Source organism: Ambystoma mexicanum, chromosome 11 (assembly GCF_040938575.1).
Source record: "Ambystoma mexicanum isolate Mex_15411 chromosome 11, UKY_AmexF1_1, whole genome shotgun sequence".
Lineage (NCBI taxonomy): Eukaryota > Metazoa > Chordata > Amphibia > Caudata > Ambystomatidae > Ambystoma > Ambystoma mexicanum.
Window position 1 is genome coordinate 1,029,997,509 of NC_090934.1, and position 18,585 is coordinate 1,030,016,093.

General features: G+C 43.9%; 1 protein-coding gene across 10 annotated transcripts in view; it reads left to right on the plus strand.

Moving 5' to 3' along the window:
• AKAP13 (A-kinase anchoring protein 13) overlaps positions 1 to 18,585 on the plus strand; it is a 1,883,770-nt gene that overhangs the window by 1,329,720 nt on the left and 535,465 nt on the right. For 9 of the 10 annotated variants that reach the window (XM_069624282.1, XM_069624281.1, XM_069624277.1 and 6 more), the window contains 2 exons: positions 3,727 to 3,835; positions 14,689 to 14,808. In XM_069624282.1, the coding sequence (XP_069480383.1) occupies positions 3,727 to 3,835; positions 14,689 to 14,808 (229 nt within the window). The remainder of the gene's footprint in view (positions 1 to 3,726; positions 3,836 to 14,688; positions 14,809 to 18,585) is intronic. The other variant, XM_069624280.1, reaches the window with a different exon arrangement.

Sequence of the window (18,585 nt, forward strand, 5' to 3'; positions counted from 1 at the left end):
GATGGGGAGCCAGGATCAGTAGCTTCCACTAGCAGCACACTGGCAGTCCAACCATCAGATGGAGGATACTGGAAAATTAAGATTTGTGGGATTGGAGACAGTAAACTGTGGAATCAGAGACTTTGATTGTGAACCTAAATTAAGCCAGCTAGAGCTGACATACTTGAACATTTCAGACAGTTAGGCATGATTTAAACATGTGTCATAAACTAAATCTCTTCCTTTGAATTCTCCCTATGCTAGTTCAGAATGTGCAGGAATCAGTGGAGACTATCATTTGACAACACACAAATCAGGACGGGTCCAATACAAGAACCAGCATTCTGGGAATGGGAAATGGCCATTGAGAACCTCGAAGAAAAGCGGAACACTTGTGGTGAATGCTGCAGCTTCGACCTTTGCGGTGCTGTTCGACTATTGATCGTGGAAGTCCTGGGAAGATGAGTTGTGCGGTCCACCTCGATGCAAAGTGTTCGGTGCCGCAAATGAGACTCGGTGATGGATGCAGGCCAGGCAGGGGCGTCGGGTGTAGGGAGTTGCTTCGGCAGTCCTCTGGCCTATCTGTACAGCCGCAGCAGGTACCTCGGGATAGCTTCAGCGATCGGGACTCAACCACAGGCTGCACCTTGGATCTTCACTCCGTCGGTGTCCTCGGGACTTCTCTGTCTGCTTCTGGTGGTGGGAAACCCACCAGCGTTTTTTCCTCGGTAGCCAGCGACCTCGACTGTCTCTGGCGTGACAAAGTGGTCGACAGTGATGGCAAGGGAGCCCCCTCTGTCAAATGTTGTTAAGCAAAGTGGAGCTTTCTCGGCTCCGGTCGTCAAGCAGCACGGCGTCAAGGTGTCCCTGCTTCTGGGCGACACTGTTCTACTGGCTTCCAGCGGTCAAGGAAATCTTCCGAACCTCAGTTGACGTCAATGGACTTTGATGGCCTCGATGTCAAGGCGCTCTCTTCAGGATTCTTGATGGACACCTTTCCGGACGTCTGATTCACAGAGCTGGCTTCCATGGTGCCTCGATGAAGAAGAGCAGTTTCTGCATGATGGTCCCTTGTAGCTCGTGTAGAGGTCTTCTAGCCAGGTCCTCTCTTGGATCAGTCCTCGACAGCTTTTAGATTACTTCGAAGGAATTCAGCAGCAGTTGTCTTCTTCCAGATGGGCTTCAAGGATGAGCATCAAGTTTCGACTTCAGCTTCTGAACAAATTGAGAAGTGAGAGGTCCCCAGATATAAACATCTGTCCCTCATTCCCTCTGGCTGAGCCAGACTCTTTCAGCCAATCACAGAGAAGGGCATTCATTCAGGCAGCCAGCCAATCAGGCTCACAGGCATTCAGGCCATTCACGTCCACCCAGACACCCATAACAAGGAATGTGGATTGGGGCAAGCACACAGCCTTTCAGCACACCACACTGCATTCATGTCAGTTTCAGGCAGGGTTGTCTCATTCATTGTGTCACACACAGAATCCGGAATGCATATTGGTCAACACTCTATTCACACAGTTCCCAACTCAAGGGTGTACTCACAACATACAGTCACTGGGAAGGCTCCAGCCAGTCTGGCCTGGACTTCCCCCACAATACCATATATGGTTCTTCCACCCAACAGCCAGTCAGGGGAAGGGACAGAGTCAGGGCTTCCCAGGAATTTGGGAAAACAAGGTAACGGGCAATAGAAACCAAGAGACCCCAGGGGCAATCTTGCCTTCTATCCGAAAGCCACTGATTGCTATGGCAGGGCCTGGGTATCTCAACATGGTGGATACCCAGAGCTCCTGTCACATCAGCATGATGCTGCCACCAGCCCATACCCTGCTCCGTGGGCAACACACAGGTACCCAAAAACATACACTAGGGGTAGAGGGTTTTACCCCCACCCATGGGTGCCATAAGGGGACCCCAAGGGTCTCTGTTCACCACATAAGAGGAAGAGTTGCACTGGAAGTGGTCCCAACTGGACTCCTGTGCAGAAAACACAGAACACACCTAATAAGGGAGTACAGGTCAAGGACATGGAGGTCCTGTCCCTCCAGTGCATTTCCAGCATCAGTATCTCTTTTATAATTTGACCACAAGGGCAGTAAGTGTTACTTTAACTGGTATTTTCATAACAAGGTGGAAATTAATACTGCCACAATTAGTTTTTCTTCAAGTGGTTTCTAATCCAATTTGTGATGTGCATGAGCGCTGCACATAGGTTTCCATTTTGTTCTCTGGTAGCCGCTAGTCATGAAGATGAACATGAGTGAGCAGCTTTTATGGCACTAGTGTTTTGCAGGCACGAATGATGAATGTGCCACACGTCACTCGTATAACGTCTGATACGTTCCCCTATTCGTTTTTTTAAAGAATTGTGGTGCCTGGCTTCAATTACGAGAACGATGAGCATGGAGACATTTTAGTATTGGTGCCTGTAAATAGATTGGTAAGAGGAAAGGCATTCCCCCTCCTCCACTGAAACACATTTCTTGTTTTGTGTAAAGCTTTGGTGTGGGCCGTATACCGTCGCTTGCTTTCCATGTGTTTAGTTCCTAGATGTGTTCTACTGAACAAGGGGACAATTTTTGGTTGTCCTGGAGGTTTTCTTTTCCTACATGTGTGTGTGACCTGTGCTTTACCATAAGGTCAGTGATGTTGTTTTGTGTATTATCATGGGAAAGTAGGTTCTTCTGGTTTCAGGCTAATTCAGCAGTTTCAATTTTTCAGTGTTTAGACTCCTAACGTGGAGGTTCGACAGCAATCTTGTTTCTGAAAATAAGTGAGATACCCTGTTTACAGCTTGAATTTGAATGTTTTCTTTTCACTATTAAAGAACACTGTAGTCTCTAACTAACTTTGGTAATATTAAACATCACAAACTATATATGCAGTCAGGCTAGAGTATTTCACAATGCCACAGGTAGGTGGTGGGTTCACAGAGCACTCAGATTCAAAAATAGCGGAGTGTTAATCAGGATTGGCTGAGCTGTTATCTCAACTGATGACGGTTAATGCCAGGAGCATTATAATTAGCTGAACGTGGACTATTGTTTTTTGACCTCCAAATTAAGTAGTCATTCTAAATTGTCCAACTGAAGACGCAACTAAATCAGTTGGTTCTACTGTACAATCCTTCTATATAATGATCTCTGCTGTTTTTATTTGTGAAAAAAAGATTTTATTTTTTGCCATATTTATCATCCAACTTATTTATTCGAGACCTCCTCACAGCTGATAAGCACCTTATTTATGTTGACCAGGAACACCCATATTGCAAAAGATAGGTCTTTTCTTATCATTTAATATATAACCATTGGAAATGTCATCAGTGCCCACATTCTCCTTCTGACCTGCCACAGGTCTGTATGCTAATTAATTGCAGCCTTAAAATAAAAGATAAATCCTGTCCGTGCACAAATTCTTGGGGTCAATACTAAAAGTAACTATGCTTTTTGTAACTGTAACAATGCACACTGGAATATTACATTGTCCGGCAAGGTAAACATTTACAATAGTCTACTTGTGGGCATCATCGAACAATCATTCAGAGCTGTATGTATGCCACCAATAAGTAATTTGAACATGTGTCCTGCAGCTTTGAGAAGACGGTCGCTTCTTTTAAACAGTAGCCAATTTACAGAATTTGATAATCCCAGTTCTTAACTAATAAGCAATGAGGGTATTCCTGTGAAAGAAGATTTAGTAGTGTTCAATTCCTTTAATGTCACTCTCTTCTTGTTTCTGTAGGAGCGCCCAAGGTTGCAAACACGTGGCTTTTCATACTCCACTTCTGCCCTATCGCCGCCACTTACAAAATCAATGTCGCTTGTGACGATACATCAGCCAGGATTGGAGAGTGAGTATGCTCAGTGTTTCATATGTTGTAGAATTTGCACTTACACCAGATATCCATCTTTTCTTAAGTTGAACATTTCATTGGGATGACATTGTCTGTCTTCTGTCATTGTAAAAAAAGAAACCTTTTTCAGTGTTGAATATTCAATTTTTAAGTAAAATGTCCATTTTGTTTTTAATTATCATGTTGAAGTGCTCAAAATCCATTTCACCCGTGATAGCTGGACACTCATATCCTGCTTGTTCATCTCTGGTTTAATGCTGGATAATATCTTGGCTGGACAACATTTAGAGAGCACATCTTTGTTTATAAGAAACAAAGACAATTGGGAACTCTTAAAAGAAATATAATGCTGCCCAATTAATGAGAAACACCACTCATTTAATAGTGTAACATCTTTAGCACACCCCTTAGTTCACCACTGATTACATTGTGCATGCATCCATGACATTAATATTGCCCTCTCGATGAAGATCACCAATTACATTATTGATGACATAACTATGACCAGATAACCATCACCTATCATGAAAAACGCTAAAGATTGCATCAGTTGTGAAACATAATTCATTGAACCACCAGTTTTCATGGCTGCCACCCTTTAATTCGTATGATCAGACATCTGGAAAATTGGCTTTTTGTTATTAAATGTCACCATTATAATTACTTGTGCTTTCATATAGTCTTTTTCTCATTAATTATTGTGCTGCACAATGATATATAGCACACACTGTGACACTACTTTGATGCATTCTTCAAAATGAATCCTACAGTAGGTGCAGCTAGAATTGATGCACTATTTGGTAAACATCACAAACATTTAGTGTAATGTGCATTCAGTTAATCAGGAATTAACCAGAGCTGTTTTGCCTCTGCATGCAACATTCATATCTGTACGTCTACTTCAGTAGAACATTGGCCTACAGTTATGCAAAAATATGCAATGCACTCAAATAAAATGACCTTTAAAGCTCACCATTATATGCATTTTGGGAAAATCTGACTTGGAGTGTTGAGTGACAAGAAGCACTAGAAACATGTGTCCTGCACCTTTTAGATATGAATAGTTAAGTAATAAGCAACATGAATGATGGACTTCTACTCTTGTTAGATCCTGGATAGTACCATTGCAGGTTGCATTCATGTAATTGGGTATATGCTATGTAACAAGAGTAATGTTATTGCTGAAGCAATCTATATTAATTTTACATTGATGTTAATGATAGGGAGGGATTAAAGTTATATTGCGAGCTGAACAGAATGGCTTTTCTACCCCTAACTAAAACATTTTTTTATTAACGTTTTGGTTATATATAGTGTGTCTGGATGCCTATAAAAAAATCACTAACCTTATTATTTGAAATAATGCCCATTTAAGTTCTGACCATGATCTAAAGATCATTGAGTACTAGTAGATTAAATTAGGAACAGAATGTATTTGCTAAAATTCCCTTGAAAGTTTTGCTATGTACAGAACAATAGTTATAAGCATTTATATTGTGTGCCAATGCCCATTATATGATTTCCGAAGGCTCATTTTCAACTTTGAGAATATTAATTTAATAAATTCTGGTTGAGCTGTCCTTTCATTGAGGATTTTGTCCTAAAATAATTGGTAATTAAATTGTAGATATCCTGTGAGAATAGAGATGCGTTGCTGGATGATGCAGGCAAAATGATTTGTTGGATTGTTTTGAAAAGTAGCGGTTGCGCAGCGCATTGATTTACTTCATAATTAGCGTCTTATGGAGTACGTTTGTGATATCGGCCAAATCTAGCTCAATCTCCGATTAGGACTTTTTTTCACCATTACAGTGTCTATACTGCCTACACCCAGACTATAAGGAGTGTGAGAGATGCCTAGGTTTTTTTTAGGTAGACAACGAAAAACAGGAACAGTATGCTGGCAGCATGGCTTGACACCAACAAGACCTCTGACCCGTGCCGACACAGGGTCATGCATTGTCCTGGACCGGCCAGTCCGAGGAGCTGTCTTCCAAGTCCTTTGAGGGCGCCTCATCCGTGGGGGCCCAAGATAGGAAGCAGGTCCCAAAGGTGATGGGGCGGGATAAGCTTCACCTTACGCCTCCATTGCCAGCTTACCATCAAGCTCCTCTTCAAAGAGGAAGTAATCTACCCCGGCTAAACTAAAGGAGAAATCAGAGAAGCCAAGGACCGAGGAGAAGGCTGCGCAGCCCAAGCAGGCTCAACCGGCACAGGCGAACACCTCGTTGGTGACCCCGTTGATGGCTACAACTACCGCAGCAGATACGGGCACTGATCCTACGAGGTTGGCTCCCACAGTGCAGAAAGTGTCCTTACGCCCGCAGTGCAACACCACCCCAGAGACCTTGCCAAAGTCTGCAGGCACGCCGGAAAGGGTGAAGATACCGACCCAGTCCCCAGTTCACGACCCTGAGGGAGGAAAAAATGGGAGGCGAGGGGGCCCCTAAACAGCCCTCCCAGGTCGTCGCCCAAGCTATGGAGGTATGAGCGACGAAGATCAGGAGTCCATGCATACGCTCCACAAAGACGACGACGGCGCAGGGCCTAGCTTTCCTGTTTTGTCCTCTCAGCCGAAGGACATTTCCTTGGATATTCTGTTTACTCTCCACACCTTGGTGTCAGAGATCCAGACGAGGATGCCCACGACTCTGGTACCTGTGGTCCCCCAGGTCCTTGATCAGCCTCTGCCGAAGAAGAGTCATCGTCATCTGACGCCCCCATATCAACTTCCTCCACCAAGTCGGGCCCCAACTCCCCCAGCAGACCCCGACACAGGTACGGGAACGGATATGGGCACAGCGATGGATGATGAGGATATGGTTGCAGTGGACGGTGAGTCGCCACATTTGGATGCCCCACACAGGGTTTCCCCACCGGATGAGATGGGTTCGTTCCACTCCATGGTTGCCAGGACTTCTGAGCTGTTCCAGCTGGCGCCCGAGGAGACCAAGAAGGAGGGCTTCTTGTATCAAAGGCGAGAGGCCAAGACAAAGACTATCATGGTGGTGCCTTTTCTGGATGATGTTTGTGAAGAGGACCTGGCCCTCAGGTAGAACCCTTGCACAGCTCCAGCCAAGCGGGATAGGATGGAAACGAAGTATAGGGTGCCGGACTCCACACCCAAGTGCTTGAGGTCGTAACCGTTGCCGGACTCAGTGGTATAGGAAACGGTTGGCTAACCCGTCCTCGTCTTCGGTCCCCCCGTACAGTGAGGGGAAAGGATGGCTGCCATGGGGAATAAGGGGATTTACACCGCAGCGTCCCGAATCTAGGACTGATCCTGGAGATCCTCCTCGATGTTAAGTAGATGGAAGCCCTCACCCGTTTTTTCTTGAAGGGGAAGTGGCATCGGACCACACGATCACGGTGGCATTGGACATCGCCGACACAGGGTTCTGGCAAATGGGGAACAGTGTCTGCCTTCGATGGCAGGGATGTATGCAGGCCACTAACTTCAGTCAGTTGGTCCAAGCATAGGTGCTGGACATGCCCATCGACAGGGAAAATCTGTTAGGAAAGGCGGTCGACGAGTCCCACAAGGCCATCAAGATGGATACAGAGACGGCCCATTCCCTCTGCACTCTCCAGCAGCACCGCTCGTCTGAAAATCGAGCAGGTCATCAAAAGGGTTCTCCATGTCCTACAGACAGCCTTCCTGATCCTCTACGCAAGAACCCTACAGATGCCGCTCACAGGCCTACGGTTGCAGAGGACAGTGTCGCCATCCCCCGCAGGGCAGGAAGCTGGTGCCCAAGCAGGCCTGAACCGACCAAAACGTTGGGCCCCCACTTGTACACCCCAGTGGGAGGCCGGCTGACGATGTTCGTCAGCGAGTGGAGAAAGATCACCACCGACAGATGGGTGCTGGATGCTCTTGCCCATGGCCACACCTTGGAGTTCCAACGCAGGTGTCCTGGCATTCCGTCGGTTCCCCATCAGGAGCAGCAGATCCTGCAGCTTCTGGAAGAGGTATGAGCCATGCTGTGGAAAGGGGTGATAGTGCTAATTCCCCTAGCGGCTCTGGGACTCTGTAGTCTATTCCAGACTTTCTAGTCAGAAAGAAGATGGGAGACTGGAGACCCATCGTGGACCCTTCTTAAAGTCCCAAAAATTCAGGATGGTCACGTTGCAACACATGCTCGGCACACTGACGAAAGGAGCTTTCCTACGTGTATTGGACCTGGAGGACGCCTATTTCCATGTCCCCATTCACAAGAAACATCAGAAATTCCTACGTTTCGTTGTGCTGGGCCAGCACTACCAGTTTAAGGCCCTACTTTTCAGCTTTAAGTCCGTCCCCAAGAGTATTCACAAAATGCCTGGCACCAGTGGCAGCGTATTTACGTTTACAGGGCATACACATATACCCGTACCTGGCCGACTGGCTGATATGCGACCGCTCGCGGGAGCTGGCTGACGAACACACAGACGACTGTCCGACTATTGACGGATCTGGGCTTCTCCGTTAACTATCCAAAGTCCTGCTTAATGCCAACGCAGATCATGTTGTTCCGAGGTGCCAGACTTACACAGTGTCTTGCCTGGCGTTGCCATCAGAGGAGAGGCTGTTGTTGACGAAGACAGCCACAGTGCGGGCCATCAAGTCGTTACTGGGCATGATGTCATCCTGCATTTACCTCGTTCGTCTCTGCAGGTTGCAGATGCGACCCCTACAGGAATTCCTGGACGCCCATTGGATACAGGTTTCCAGAAGCTTCACGGACAAGATCCCTCAACGAAGAGTTCCGACAGGCGGTAGAGTGGTGGGCTTTCGTTCCAGCATCTCCCAAGGCACAGGATTTAGAAAACCCCCATACCAAGATATAGTCACCACGGACGCCCCCCTGGAAGGTTGGGGTGCGCACACCGGGCATCTGAATGCTGAGGCCTGTGGCTGCCAGAGGAGAAAGAACTGCATATCAACATCCTGGAGCTACAGGCTGTGTTCTGGGCCCTCAAGTCGTTCCTACCATCTCTGAAAGGCAAGGTAGTGAGGATCTTCACGGAAAGCACCATCACCATGTTCTGCATCAGGAAGCAAGGGGGCACTCGATCCCCGGCGCTCTCAAAGGAAGCACAGGACTTGTGGCACTGGGCCATCAGACAGAGGATGTGCCTCGTCCCTCTTCACCTGGCAGAAGTCAAGAACACCATTGCAGACTCCCTCAGCAGGGAACTGTGCTCCTACCACGAGTGGGAGATTCGTCAGGATCAGGCGGGGTCACCTGTTCGTCAAATGGGGCAGACCCCTGATCGATCGGTTTGCGATGGCAGCTAACTCCAAATGTCAGAATTTTGCCAGCAGCTTCCACTAGCCGAGGAGCCTGGGGGACGCATTCTCCTTCTTGCGGGAAGAGATGTTTCTGTATGAGTTTTCTTCGTTCCCTTTCCTGCTACAAGTCATCAACACACTCATTGTCAGATTTGACACCCGCGCCTTCTCAGCCTAGCAGCGTCGCCTTCATCCAAGTTGCACTAAATTCTACTGCGTCAATAGGGAGGAATCCAAAGTCGGCCAAGTAGTGCAATGCAACCTGTTCGCTTCAGGTGAGTTTGTTCCAGAGGTAAGAATTGTTTCTGTTGAGCCTTGCCACCTCCCGTGCTTGTGTAATGTTTTACTGTTATGTATTCATTATTAATGAGCATGTGAATCCATGCTAGACCCCATGCTGGAGAAAGTTTAAGTTACTTACCTGTAACTATTGTTCTCCAGCATGGGTCTTGCATGGATTCCCATGCGAACCCTCCCTCTGCGGCTCTTCTTGGTCATACTGCCACTTTACGTGCTTACCAAACCTGAAGATGGCTGCCAGAGGCGGGGCTTAGGGAGAGGACTGTCATTATCATGTCTGGGCAGTATGACCCACAGGACAGTGATTGGTTTAAAGGAGAAATGCAGTTCTAAAGTGAAAGAGAAAGTTTTTTTCTTTTACCGAGGATTCCCAGTCTGACAACGGGCAATATTCATGAGCATGTGAATCCATGCCAGAGCTGGAGAATATTTCTTTTTCTTTTTCATGGGAGATGAGCTTTATGCGTATTGCACAAGCCCAATCTCTCATGAAAACTAAAAAAAAAAAGATGGCCCTAGTGAGGCCCTGGCCCAGCCTTCACTCTGATGCCCACCACGGGGGCTGCAGGGGCCCACAGGAGCTTCTGTTTAAAAAACATGTATTCTTATTTTATTTAAATTTGGGGTCGCAAGGGAGTCTCCAGGAGTCGCAGCAGCCACAGGGGTCACTCCTGCGACCCCTAAAATGACACCCATGCTTTGAGTCGGTCCATCACTTTTTTCAGCTTTCTATTTTTTCCCCTCAAAATCAATTTGTTCACACATTTCTAATACTGATTCAAGTGCTGCTCTATGTCAAAATCATATTTTGGATTCTTCATTACTCCTTTCTTTAGACACGTCTGTGGCTTATTGGATATTGCTCTCGCTTGGCAACACCACCAAAATAAAGGAAGGATAGCAATGCAAGTGTGTGCTACAGCAATCCTCCTTACATATTTTCTTCTGCAGTTTGTTTTATTAACCAAAGCAAATCTTTGGCAGCGATGTCTGTTGCCAACAACCACAATAAATAACTAGGAAAACAGACCTGCGTGTAATTCCAACATTGACAACACCTAAGCTTTCCTGTTCATGGAAAAGTTTATGTCTGGATTGCCGTGGGAATTCAGTTAGAGGTAGCTACCTCACCATCCTTGCGATGGATTAATTGAAATTGAAACAGTATTTTGGCTGCTTGTCAGTTAGTTCTATGTCTGATGAAGTTAAATTAGGCTTGAAAATGCTCACACACATAGCACTATCACTGTACTGTGGGGGACTGGCATATTGGAAGGCCAGGCCTGCATAGAAATGGTCTTCTCTTTTGTATGAGGCAACAGTATTTCAAAAATTACTACAGATTATCATCCTCCATCATCAAGGAAATGTTAGTTTTGATATAAATGCTAATAATCATATACACAAAAAATATATACCTGCATAAATATCATCATTTAGGCATCCCACACATGAGCACGTTAATGTTGATAATTGCATTTCAGTAAAAAGTTGACAATTCTATAAAATACTAAAATTTAATGAAACATGGTTTAGTAATGAAATACAATTCATAGTAAAGCTTTCCCAAATACATCCAAAAGGCTTGCATCCCCAGACTGTCAACAACACTGTAACCAAGGAACAAAATAAAGACATATCAATATTAATGCTGCACTCGTATAAGTCAACACTGCAAAGTTTAATTATCTTTGATTGCTGGATCAATGCTCTCTACGAATATTCTATTCCACCCCCCCCCCCCATGGAAACCATACCATCTGTGCCATAGCAAATAAACCAAGCTACTTTCACACTCAGAACACTCCTTGCTTTGAGGGTGGGCAAACAACAAAAAGAAGAACCATGACTTACATTTACCGATCCCTGACCCTCCCTTCCTGCTGTCGAGGTTGGGGAGCTCAACTGCCGGGTAACTGGTAAGTGGGATTGCATGTCTTTCCCCCGCCGCACCGAAATTCCATCTCTTCCATCCACCCTAAACCCAGTCTGACTTTCCTGGAGCTGCAATAAGTGCTCTGGCGCTTTCCCGCAGCGGCAATGGTTGCCATGGTAAGAGGGAAGAGACTACAGTTCCCTTCTGCCTTAACCACAGCAGTCATCTTGTTTTGCATACATTTTATTAGTTGAGAAACAGCAACCACACAGTTTCTCAACTTAAAAAAACTATTTGTACCCCGGTGTAAGCGATACGGGCACGGAGAAATGGTGACGGACGGGCCCGCATGACCCGACCAACGGAGGAAGAGACTGTGGTATCAACCTGGGAGAATGCTGGGGCCGCAGTGCACACTTGGCCGACATCAAGACCCCGGTGTGTGGAGCTGAAGCCGTTCCGGAGCATACACCTACGGAGGAGGTGCTCAGCCCCGACTTCGGTGGTTACATCTCCACAGAGGGGGCAGGACACGCGGAAAGCTGGTACGCCATTGCGGCTGAACATCTCTTGCTGCCTGGCAACCAGGAAAGGGGTACGCCAGTGGTCGCGGTTCCGGTGTCCCAGATACTCGCGACTAACCTGCGTTTCCTGTCGGGGGAAGACACGGCCTGATTCTCCAAGCCAGCCGAAGCGGGCGATCGCCTCCCGCATGGAAGGGTTCATGGAGCGGCATTATGGACACCTTCATTTCAGGAATAAGGGGGCGGGGCTTGGGAGGGGTTTCTAGCCTTCAAACCATACTAGTTCCTGACTGGTTAACTAGACCCCATCCTCCATATAAGGCCAACATCAAAGAAGGACTAACACGTTTTCCTCCGCCCTGTTGCAGAACAGATCGAACTTGGAGGAAAGAACCTCGGAACACCAGTGGGCTTATGAAGACTAGCTCCAGAAGGCAGCGGACCCATCCGTATATATTGAACCTCAACAGAAACCGTCTGCACGAGACTGCGTTAAGTCTGGAAAGACAACTGAATAGGACTTGAATTGTTCTACTTTATTTTCCCTTCAAGTCAATAAAGACTCGATTTTTGTTCAGGCAACCAAGCTGTCCAGTCTCTTTGTCACATCCGTTAAGCATGCTGGGATGCTAATAGCATAAACCCCTTGTGTGGGAGCATTACGTGTTTAAATAAGTCTGCTCCTAGTTAGTTTATGTCAGAATTGATGAGTACTTTAATAGGTTTTCTTCAATGAATGCTAAATGTTTGCTATTTAATGGGAAAACACAATGTCACTTTATTATAAAAAGTGTTTTTAAAACGCAATTATGTTCCCCTTTCTTCTTGCTGCTGTGCAGAATTGGTCCTGGATAGACTAATACAGGTGTCATTATCGTGCGATAATGACCCATCAAGTTCTTGCCCAAGGCGAATAGTTATCCCTTGATGCAGATATCGTTCAACAAAAAACATATTTTTGCTGTGGGAATAATTAGCAAAATAAAGTAACGTTCAATGTTCATATAATGAGCATGTAAGTAGTGACAACAAACGGCACACATTTTGTGTGTTATTTCAGTTTTAGTTTGGGGAATTGAACTGCCCATCCTCCTGTCTGGACACAGGTGAAGATAATTGTTTCTGTGCTGCTTTCCAGGGTGCTGTTCAATTGAGAATGTTTAGAAGGAGGACTATAGATTAAACACTGCATTCTAATTGCCTGGACGGAGATCTATGATGGAATCCCTGTACTATTCCAAAAGCAAATCATTAGACAGTTAATTAAATCCTTAATGGCTTCTGATGGAACAAATTATAAAATGAAAAGCCTGTGCGCCATGTTCAAGGCTTACCTCTACACAAGGGAGCAGGCATCGCGGTTTGCACTCCTTGGAATGAAGCAGACACATTTTCTTTAAGTAAGCCTTACCTATGTTGATGTCCCGTGCCCCCCCCCCCCTGCACACCCCACCTAAGAAACATAGCTCACCTTTCAGAGGGTAATTGACAACACCCGGATGCATGCAATTGCCTGAGGTTCAGTTGACTTTGCATGGTAGATCTAGTAATGTACTTAGTTTGCCAATTGTCATCAACTTGAATAAAATAGCCACCTTCTATGTGTAAAGTGCAAGGCAACATTCATGGGCCTTACAGATACATATCCTTGATAGCAAATATTATTGGTTACTCTGAATTAAATCAAGCTGTGGCAGTGCCTCTCAGTATAGCAAGTGCTTGCTACCTCACTGCTATATTTCGGTGTTCTAATGCTGTGTTTTGGATTTAAGGAAATGGGGGTGCCTGATGTGAATCAGGATGTGCACAAATGGGCAGAAATTGCATGCTGTAGAGATGTGGAAGGGGGCATGCTTGCCGTTTGCTTGTCAAGTTTGTCATGCTATTTTTGGCCTCAAACATTTTAACTAAGCTCTCAAACTAAAGTGTCTGTTATTATATGGCTGTGCAGCACCAAGTGTTCTTAATCTTTAAGAAAGAAAAGCATGTTTGGAAAGTTCACATACAATACTGTAGCTAGTATTCCTGTTGCCAGAATTTGCTTGCTGCTTTCTGCTCAGTCCTTTGGAAACAGGGTTTCTTTTCACATACTAGTTTATTAGTTGTCTTCAGTGAAACTTAATCTTGCCACACTCAGTTTTGGCATAGAATAGAAATTGTGATAATGGTCGATTTATAATTCTAACTATTGATTGCAGTTATGTGTGTGTCGAGAAGATAAAGCTCTAAAATATCAAGCCAGATAGTTTGCGGAAATAGAATTCCACAAATAAGTATGCACCCTTCTTAGAATTGTAAGCATTGGGGACATTTATTGAGTTTACCATCTTTTTGAATTGGTCAGGAATTTGTCTACTATTTTGATTACTCCGGAAGTTCTACTTTCAGCTATACTGACTTTGGCACAGTCACCATATTTAAGAGAGGTTCTTTGTCAGAAGAGTAAACACTCACACAAAATGGGCTTGCTTTCTCGTGAAAGTATCCTATGTAGAATACTTCAGTCTGGCATATTTTAGGGAACTTTAGAACATGAGAAATGCAACCCATTGGGACCAGCAGATGTTCATGAAGCTTGCTAGTGCTTACACTTGAAGAAGGGCATGACATTTTTCATTCATTTTATTATACTTGTTTTAAGTTTAAAGCTCTAATGCTGCCCCCCCCCCCCCGAGCACGGTGAACAGTTAATATTATAAGAGCTCTTAAAAGATTGAAGTTTTGAGTCCTTAAGACTACATAGATGATGTCTACATTTCTGTTTGCTTAATTGTGCTCAGGCCAGCTGCTGTTAGTTTAATATGCCTTTGCTTGCCATTTTTCTTTACTGCTAATGCACGCATGCTCTAATGTCTGCTATTAACCTGCTTCTCAGCCCAGGGACGGACTCGACCAAAGAGGCGAATATCCTTCTCCTTCAACATCCCACCACTGGTTCCTAAGTCTAAAAATGTCTATTCTTTTGGCTCTTCTTCCAGTGATGAGGAGTCGGATAGTAAGTACATGATTTACATGCAACAATATCATCTGTAGTTTTGCTCATTGACTTGGCAACTTTTCATAGTAAGTGTCAGTTTCTGACTAATCCTCACATTGCATGCTTCATAGATCATACTTTTTTAAACGTGATTGATGTAGAATGTATGTGTGTGTTGATTTTGATCAAGCTTGTCCGTTCATGGTCTTAGCTTTCTTGTAACTGAACAGTGGCGTACCAATTCAAAATCTTTTATGCAAATTTTCTGAGAACTTGCTTCGGCTAATTATCAGCTAGGGCTTTTTTGAAAATGGTTAACAAATCGGTTTGGAACCATTTGCAGACCTCTGCACTTGCCACCAGGCATTGGCTAGTGAGTAAAAAATTGCGTGTTATTTATATGTGGGGAACTGAGAGGGCAGGTGACTTTTTATGCATAGCTAGAAGTTTGCAACCCCTACCATTTGTTAAATTGATCACAATGCATGCATTTTGCTTTAAGGCAGATTAGAAATATTTCCCATGTACATGCATTTCACACATACAAGTTGTATATAAATTGTAGAAATCTTCAACCTAGAACAAACAACACATCAGAACTTTTGGTTAAAAGGGTATTTGGTGAGTCGCCCACTGCCTTCATTTTTCAGACAAACTTTGTAGGTTTGTATTATATTACAACTATTCACCCGGTTGTACCCTACTTTTTCGGCATGTATAGTTGTTTCACAAAGACTTTTCAACAGAGAGGATCTCTTTTTGCCCTATTTGGGGTTCTTGAAGGTGCTGTTGTGGACACCCATTTAGCCAAAATGGCATTTTAGAAATGTAATGTTGTGGCCAGTTAAATTGATAAAATATTTTCCAGTTTCAGCTGTGCAAGTATAATTCATATGCTATAAATTTGCTTTTCCCCCCTTTTGACAATGTGCCTTAGTGGTCCTAAGTATATGCGTCAACAATAGTACTATTTATTATTGAAGTCATTTAACCTCATTATGAGTTTAATTATCCCCAAACACGGATACAGTTACCACTTCTCGGTCTGATGGATTTTCTGCCAGATAACAAGTGCTGGTATTGCATAGTTAGTCCATATTTTGGGAGTCCTTTAGACTCAGTAGCAATTCTGCAGATTTCTGACACACTGGGTATGTGGTATCTCCTCTTATTTTTAGAGTTAAAGTGTAGGAGTTTCTTCCAGCTGTATGTACTTCACCTCCAATCTCGGAAATTGATGGTGTGCTGAAAGTGGTGGTGAATCTGTTAACTACTGGAAAACACTGGATGTTGTTTAGTGTAGGTTACATGATTGCGTGTTTCCTCTCATTGTTCTCCAATGTACACTTAATGTGTGATATTGTCATTTCTGATTATCTGAAATGGCATCAAAATGCATATGCTGCCCACCTATTTTATTTTAAAATTCTGTGCTCATTTGCCTCACGTTATTGCTTGCATGCATACATCAGGGTTGCTGTTTGATGCTTTTTTTGATTGAAGAATTGAAGTGCAGTGCCTTTTTAATCATTCACATTTTAAAGCCCTTTTCTTATTGTGATTGGTGGTGCATTTTTTACCTCAATGAATGTAATCCCTCCAGGATGCAAGAATCTAATACCCGACAATCCACAACATGAAAATGGATTTTCTCTCAATTCTTTCGGTTAACACTAACTTTATGTCCATTCTAAAGGTATAAGCTATCTAGACGATCTTTTCCAAATTTGAACTTGATTTTCATTTTTTTGTCGTACAGCATATAAACCATAAACTCTGCATTTGTCAACATTTTCTGCTGTTGATATTTCAAAAAGAGGATCGCATTGAAAAGCATTGTCAAGACAGATGCAGCAATTTATAGTACAGTGTCATTTTCGAAATGTATATGTATGCCCATAGATGAACAAATGGTGTGTCATTTCCAACTAAAGTTCACATCTAGCATGAACTTCTTGCCCTTGTAAAATACTTTTATCGCAGATTTATGGTCCAAGGGAAGTGTCTTTATTGGTTAATGGAAGACTATAATCGAATACCAGGGTTATTTCCTGTGAGAGGGAAGGACATTCATGTAGAAGCAAGCAGTCCATACATTGCAGAAAGCATGATCACTCCCCGTTGTTTAATAAGTTAGTTAGCCAAAGTGATCATCTCAAACTACTTCTCTGTTTTTCCAAAGAGGTCTGCTACTATTTGATAGTCCCTGTTAAGCCTTTCTTGTCTACCATGAAAATAAGAGTTCTGAACCACTGATTGTTTTCTGCAAAGTCGGACACATTTTGCTGTAAACAAAAGAATATACTCTAAATGTTCCAAGTAAAAGAGGATTAACCAGAAAGTTGAAGACACTGTAAATGATGCTGTCCTATTACATTTAGGAATCATTGACACATTGCAGTCTTTTCTCACTTTTCTGACAATTACAGCAGATGGCTTCTTACCAGTGGGCTAATGGTACCATTTCCTAGAAGTGGCTTAACTCTACATTCAAGGTGTGGTGTCTCTGGCAGGGAAAATGGTGAAAGGCTGCATTCCCTTAACTTGGAGCGGAAAGGATCTCCTTTCTCCCAAAAGATGCAAGACACTTTTTAAGGAGATTTAGCTATTGAGGTTGGCCTTCCTCTGAGCATAATTGAACCAACTTTGGAACCCTTTCTTTACATCCAACTGCTGGCACTTTACTATTACCTTGTCTGAAAGATAGGGACGGTCAGATATTGCTCTATTAGTTTGGCTGATAGTTGACATCCTAGATGCGTAGAGAGATGCTTGCCTGGCACACTATCATATTGTGCCATGGTAAGGACTGCTGCTTTATTTTAAGGTAATGCAAGGCTGACTTCAGTCAGGATGATCTTGTGAATCGTGTGGCACAGGATCTCAGTCTGGTATGGAATTGTGTGACCCGAAGATGTTAGTACTGTGCTGCACTGTCCACAACATGAGCCTGGCTTATTCATGCATGCCTTTCTGCTGAATGCATCTAATTTATTGAGATTCTTGTCCAACACTGACAATAGGTAATGCGTTTAGATAATGCTGATAGGTGCATAAAAGTCCTCACTGAGTTAATTATCTTCGGTAATACCACACTTTCTATCCTATGTTCAACACCTAATTGCAGTGATACAACTTGACCTGACTGGACTCAAGGAGGTCATCATCCCTTGTAAAAATAACCTGGCTATAGCGTATTTTCAGCAAAGGGTGAGTTTCACTTATCTATTCCCAAGGAATCCTCTTTTAAATGTCTTCAGAATGGATCCACAGAAAAACAAATGGCTCTGTGTGAACAATGAGACTGAACAGGAAGGATTGGTTTGATAGTGATGAGTGTCCTTTAAGATAGGCGCATATTCTTCTTATACTTCTTGCAGACTTTCACTTATATTCACTGGCACTGTTTAGAGTAGCCCCTCAACGCTCACACCAGAAACAATACAATTCACAAGGGAAAAAGGCATAGCACACCTCTTGCAAGGAAAACAAAGTTTTATTTCCACCAAAATAGAAATGCACCAGCTAAGGACGCTGCTGCCACAGAACCTTCTACCAAAATCAGTACTTGCAACACTTTATGAAGGCGCACAGCGTCATCAGTGACTTAAGTTACATAATATACAAATGTGAATAACTTGTTGGTTAGACACTATGCATAGGCTACCTGCTCCAAATAGAGATGCCAGGCCGTTGGCCCTGTCTATCCATCTTCTTCCACATGGGCTCCTCCTTTCACGTCATGAAGCGTGAAGCTACAACTGATACAGGCTCTGTCTCTAACCTGATGTGCAC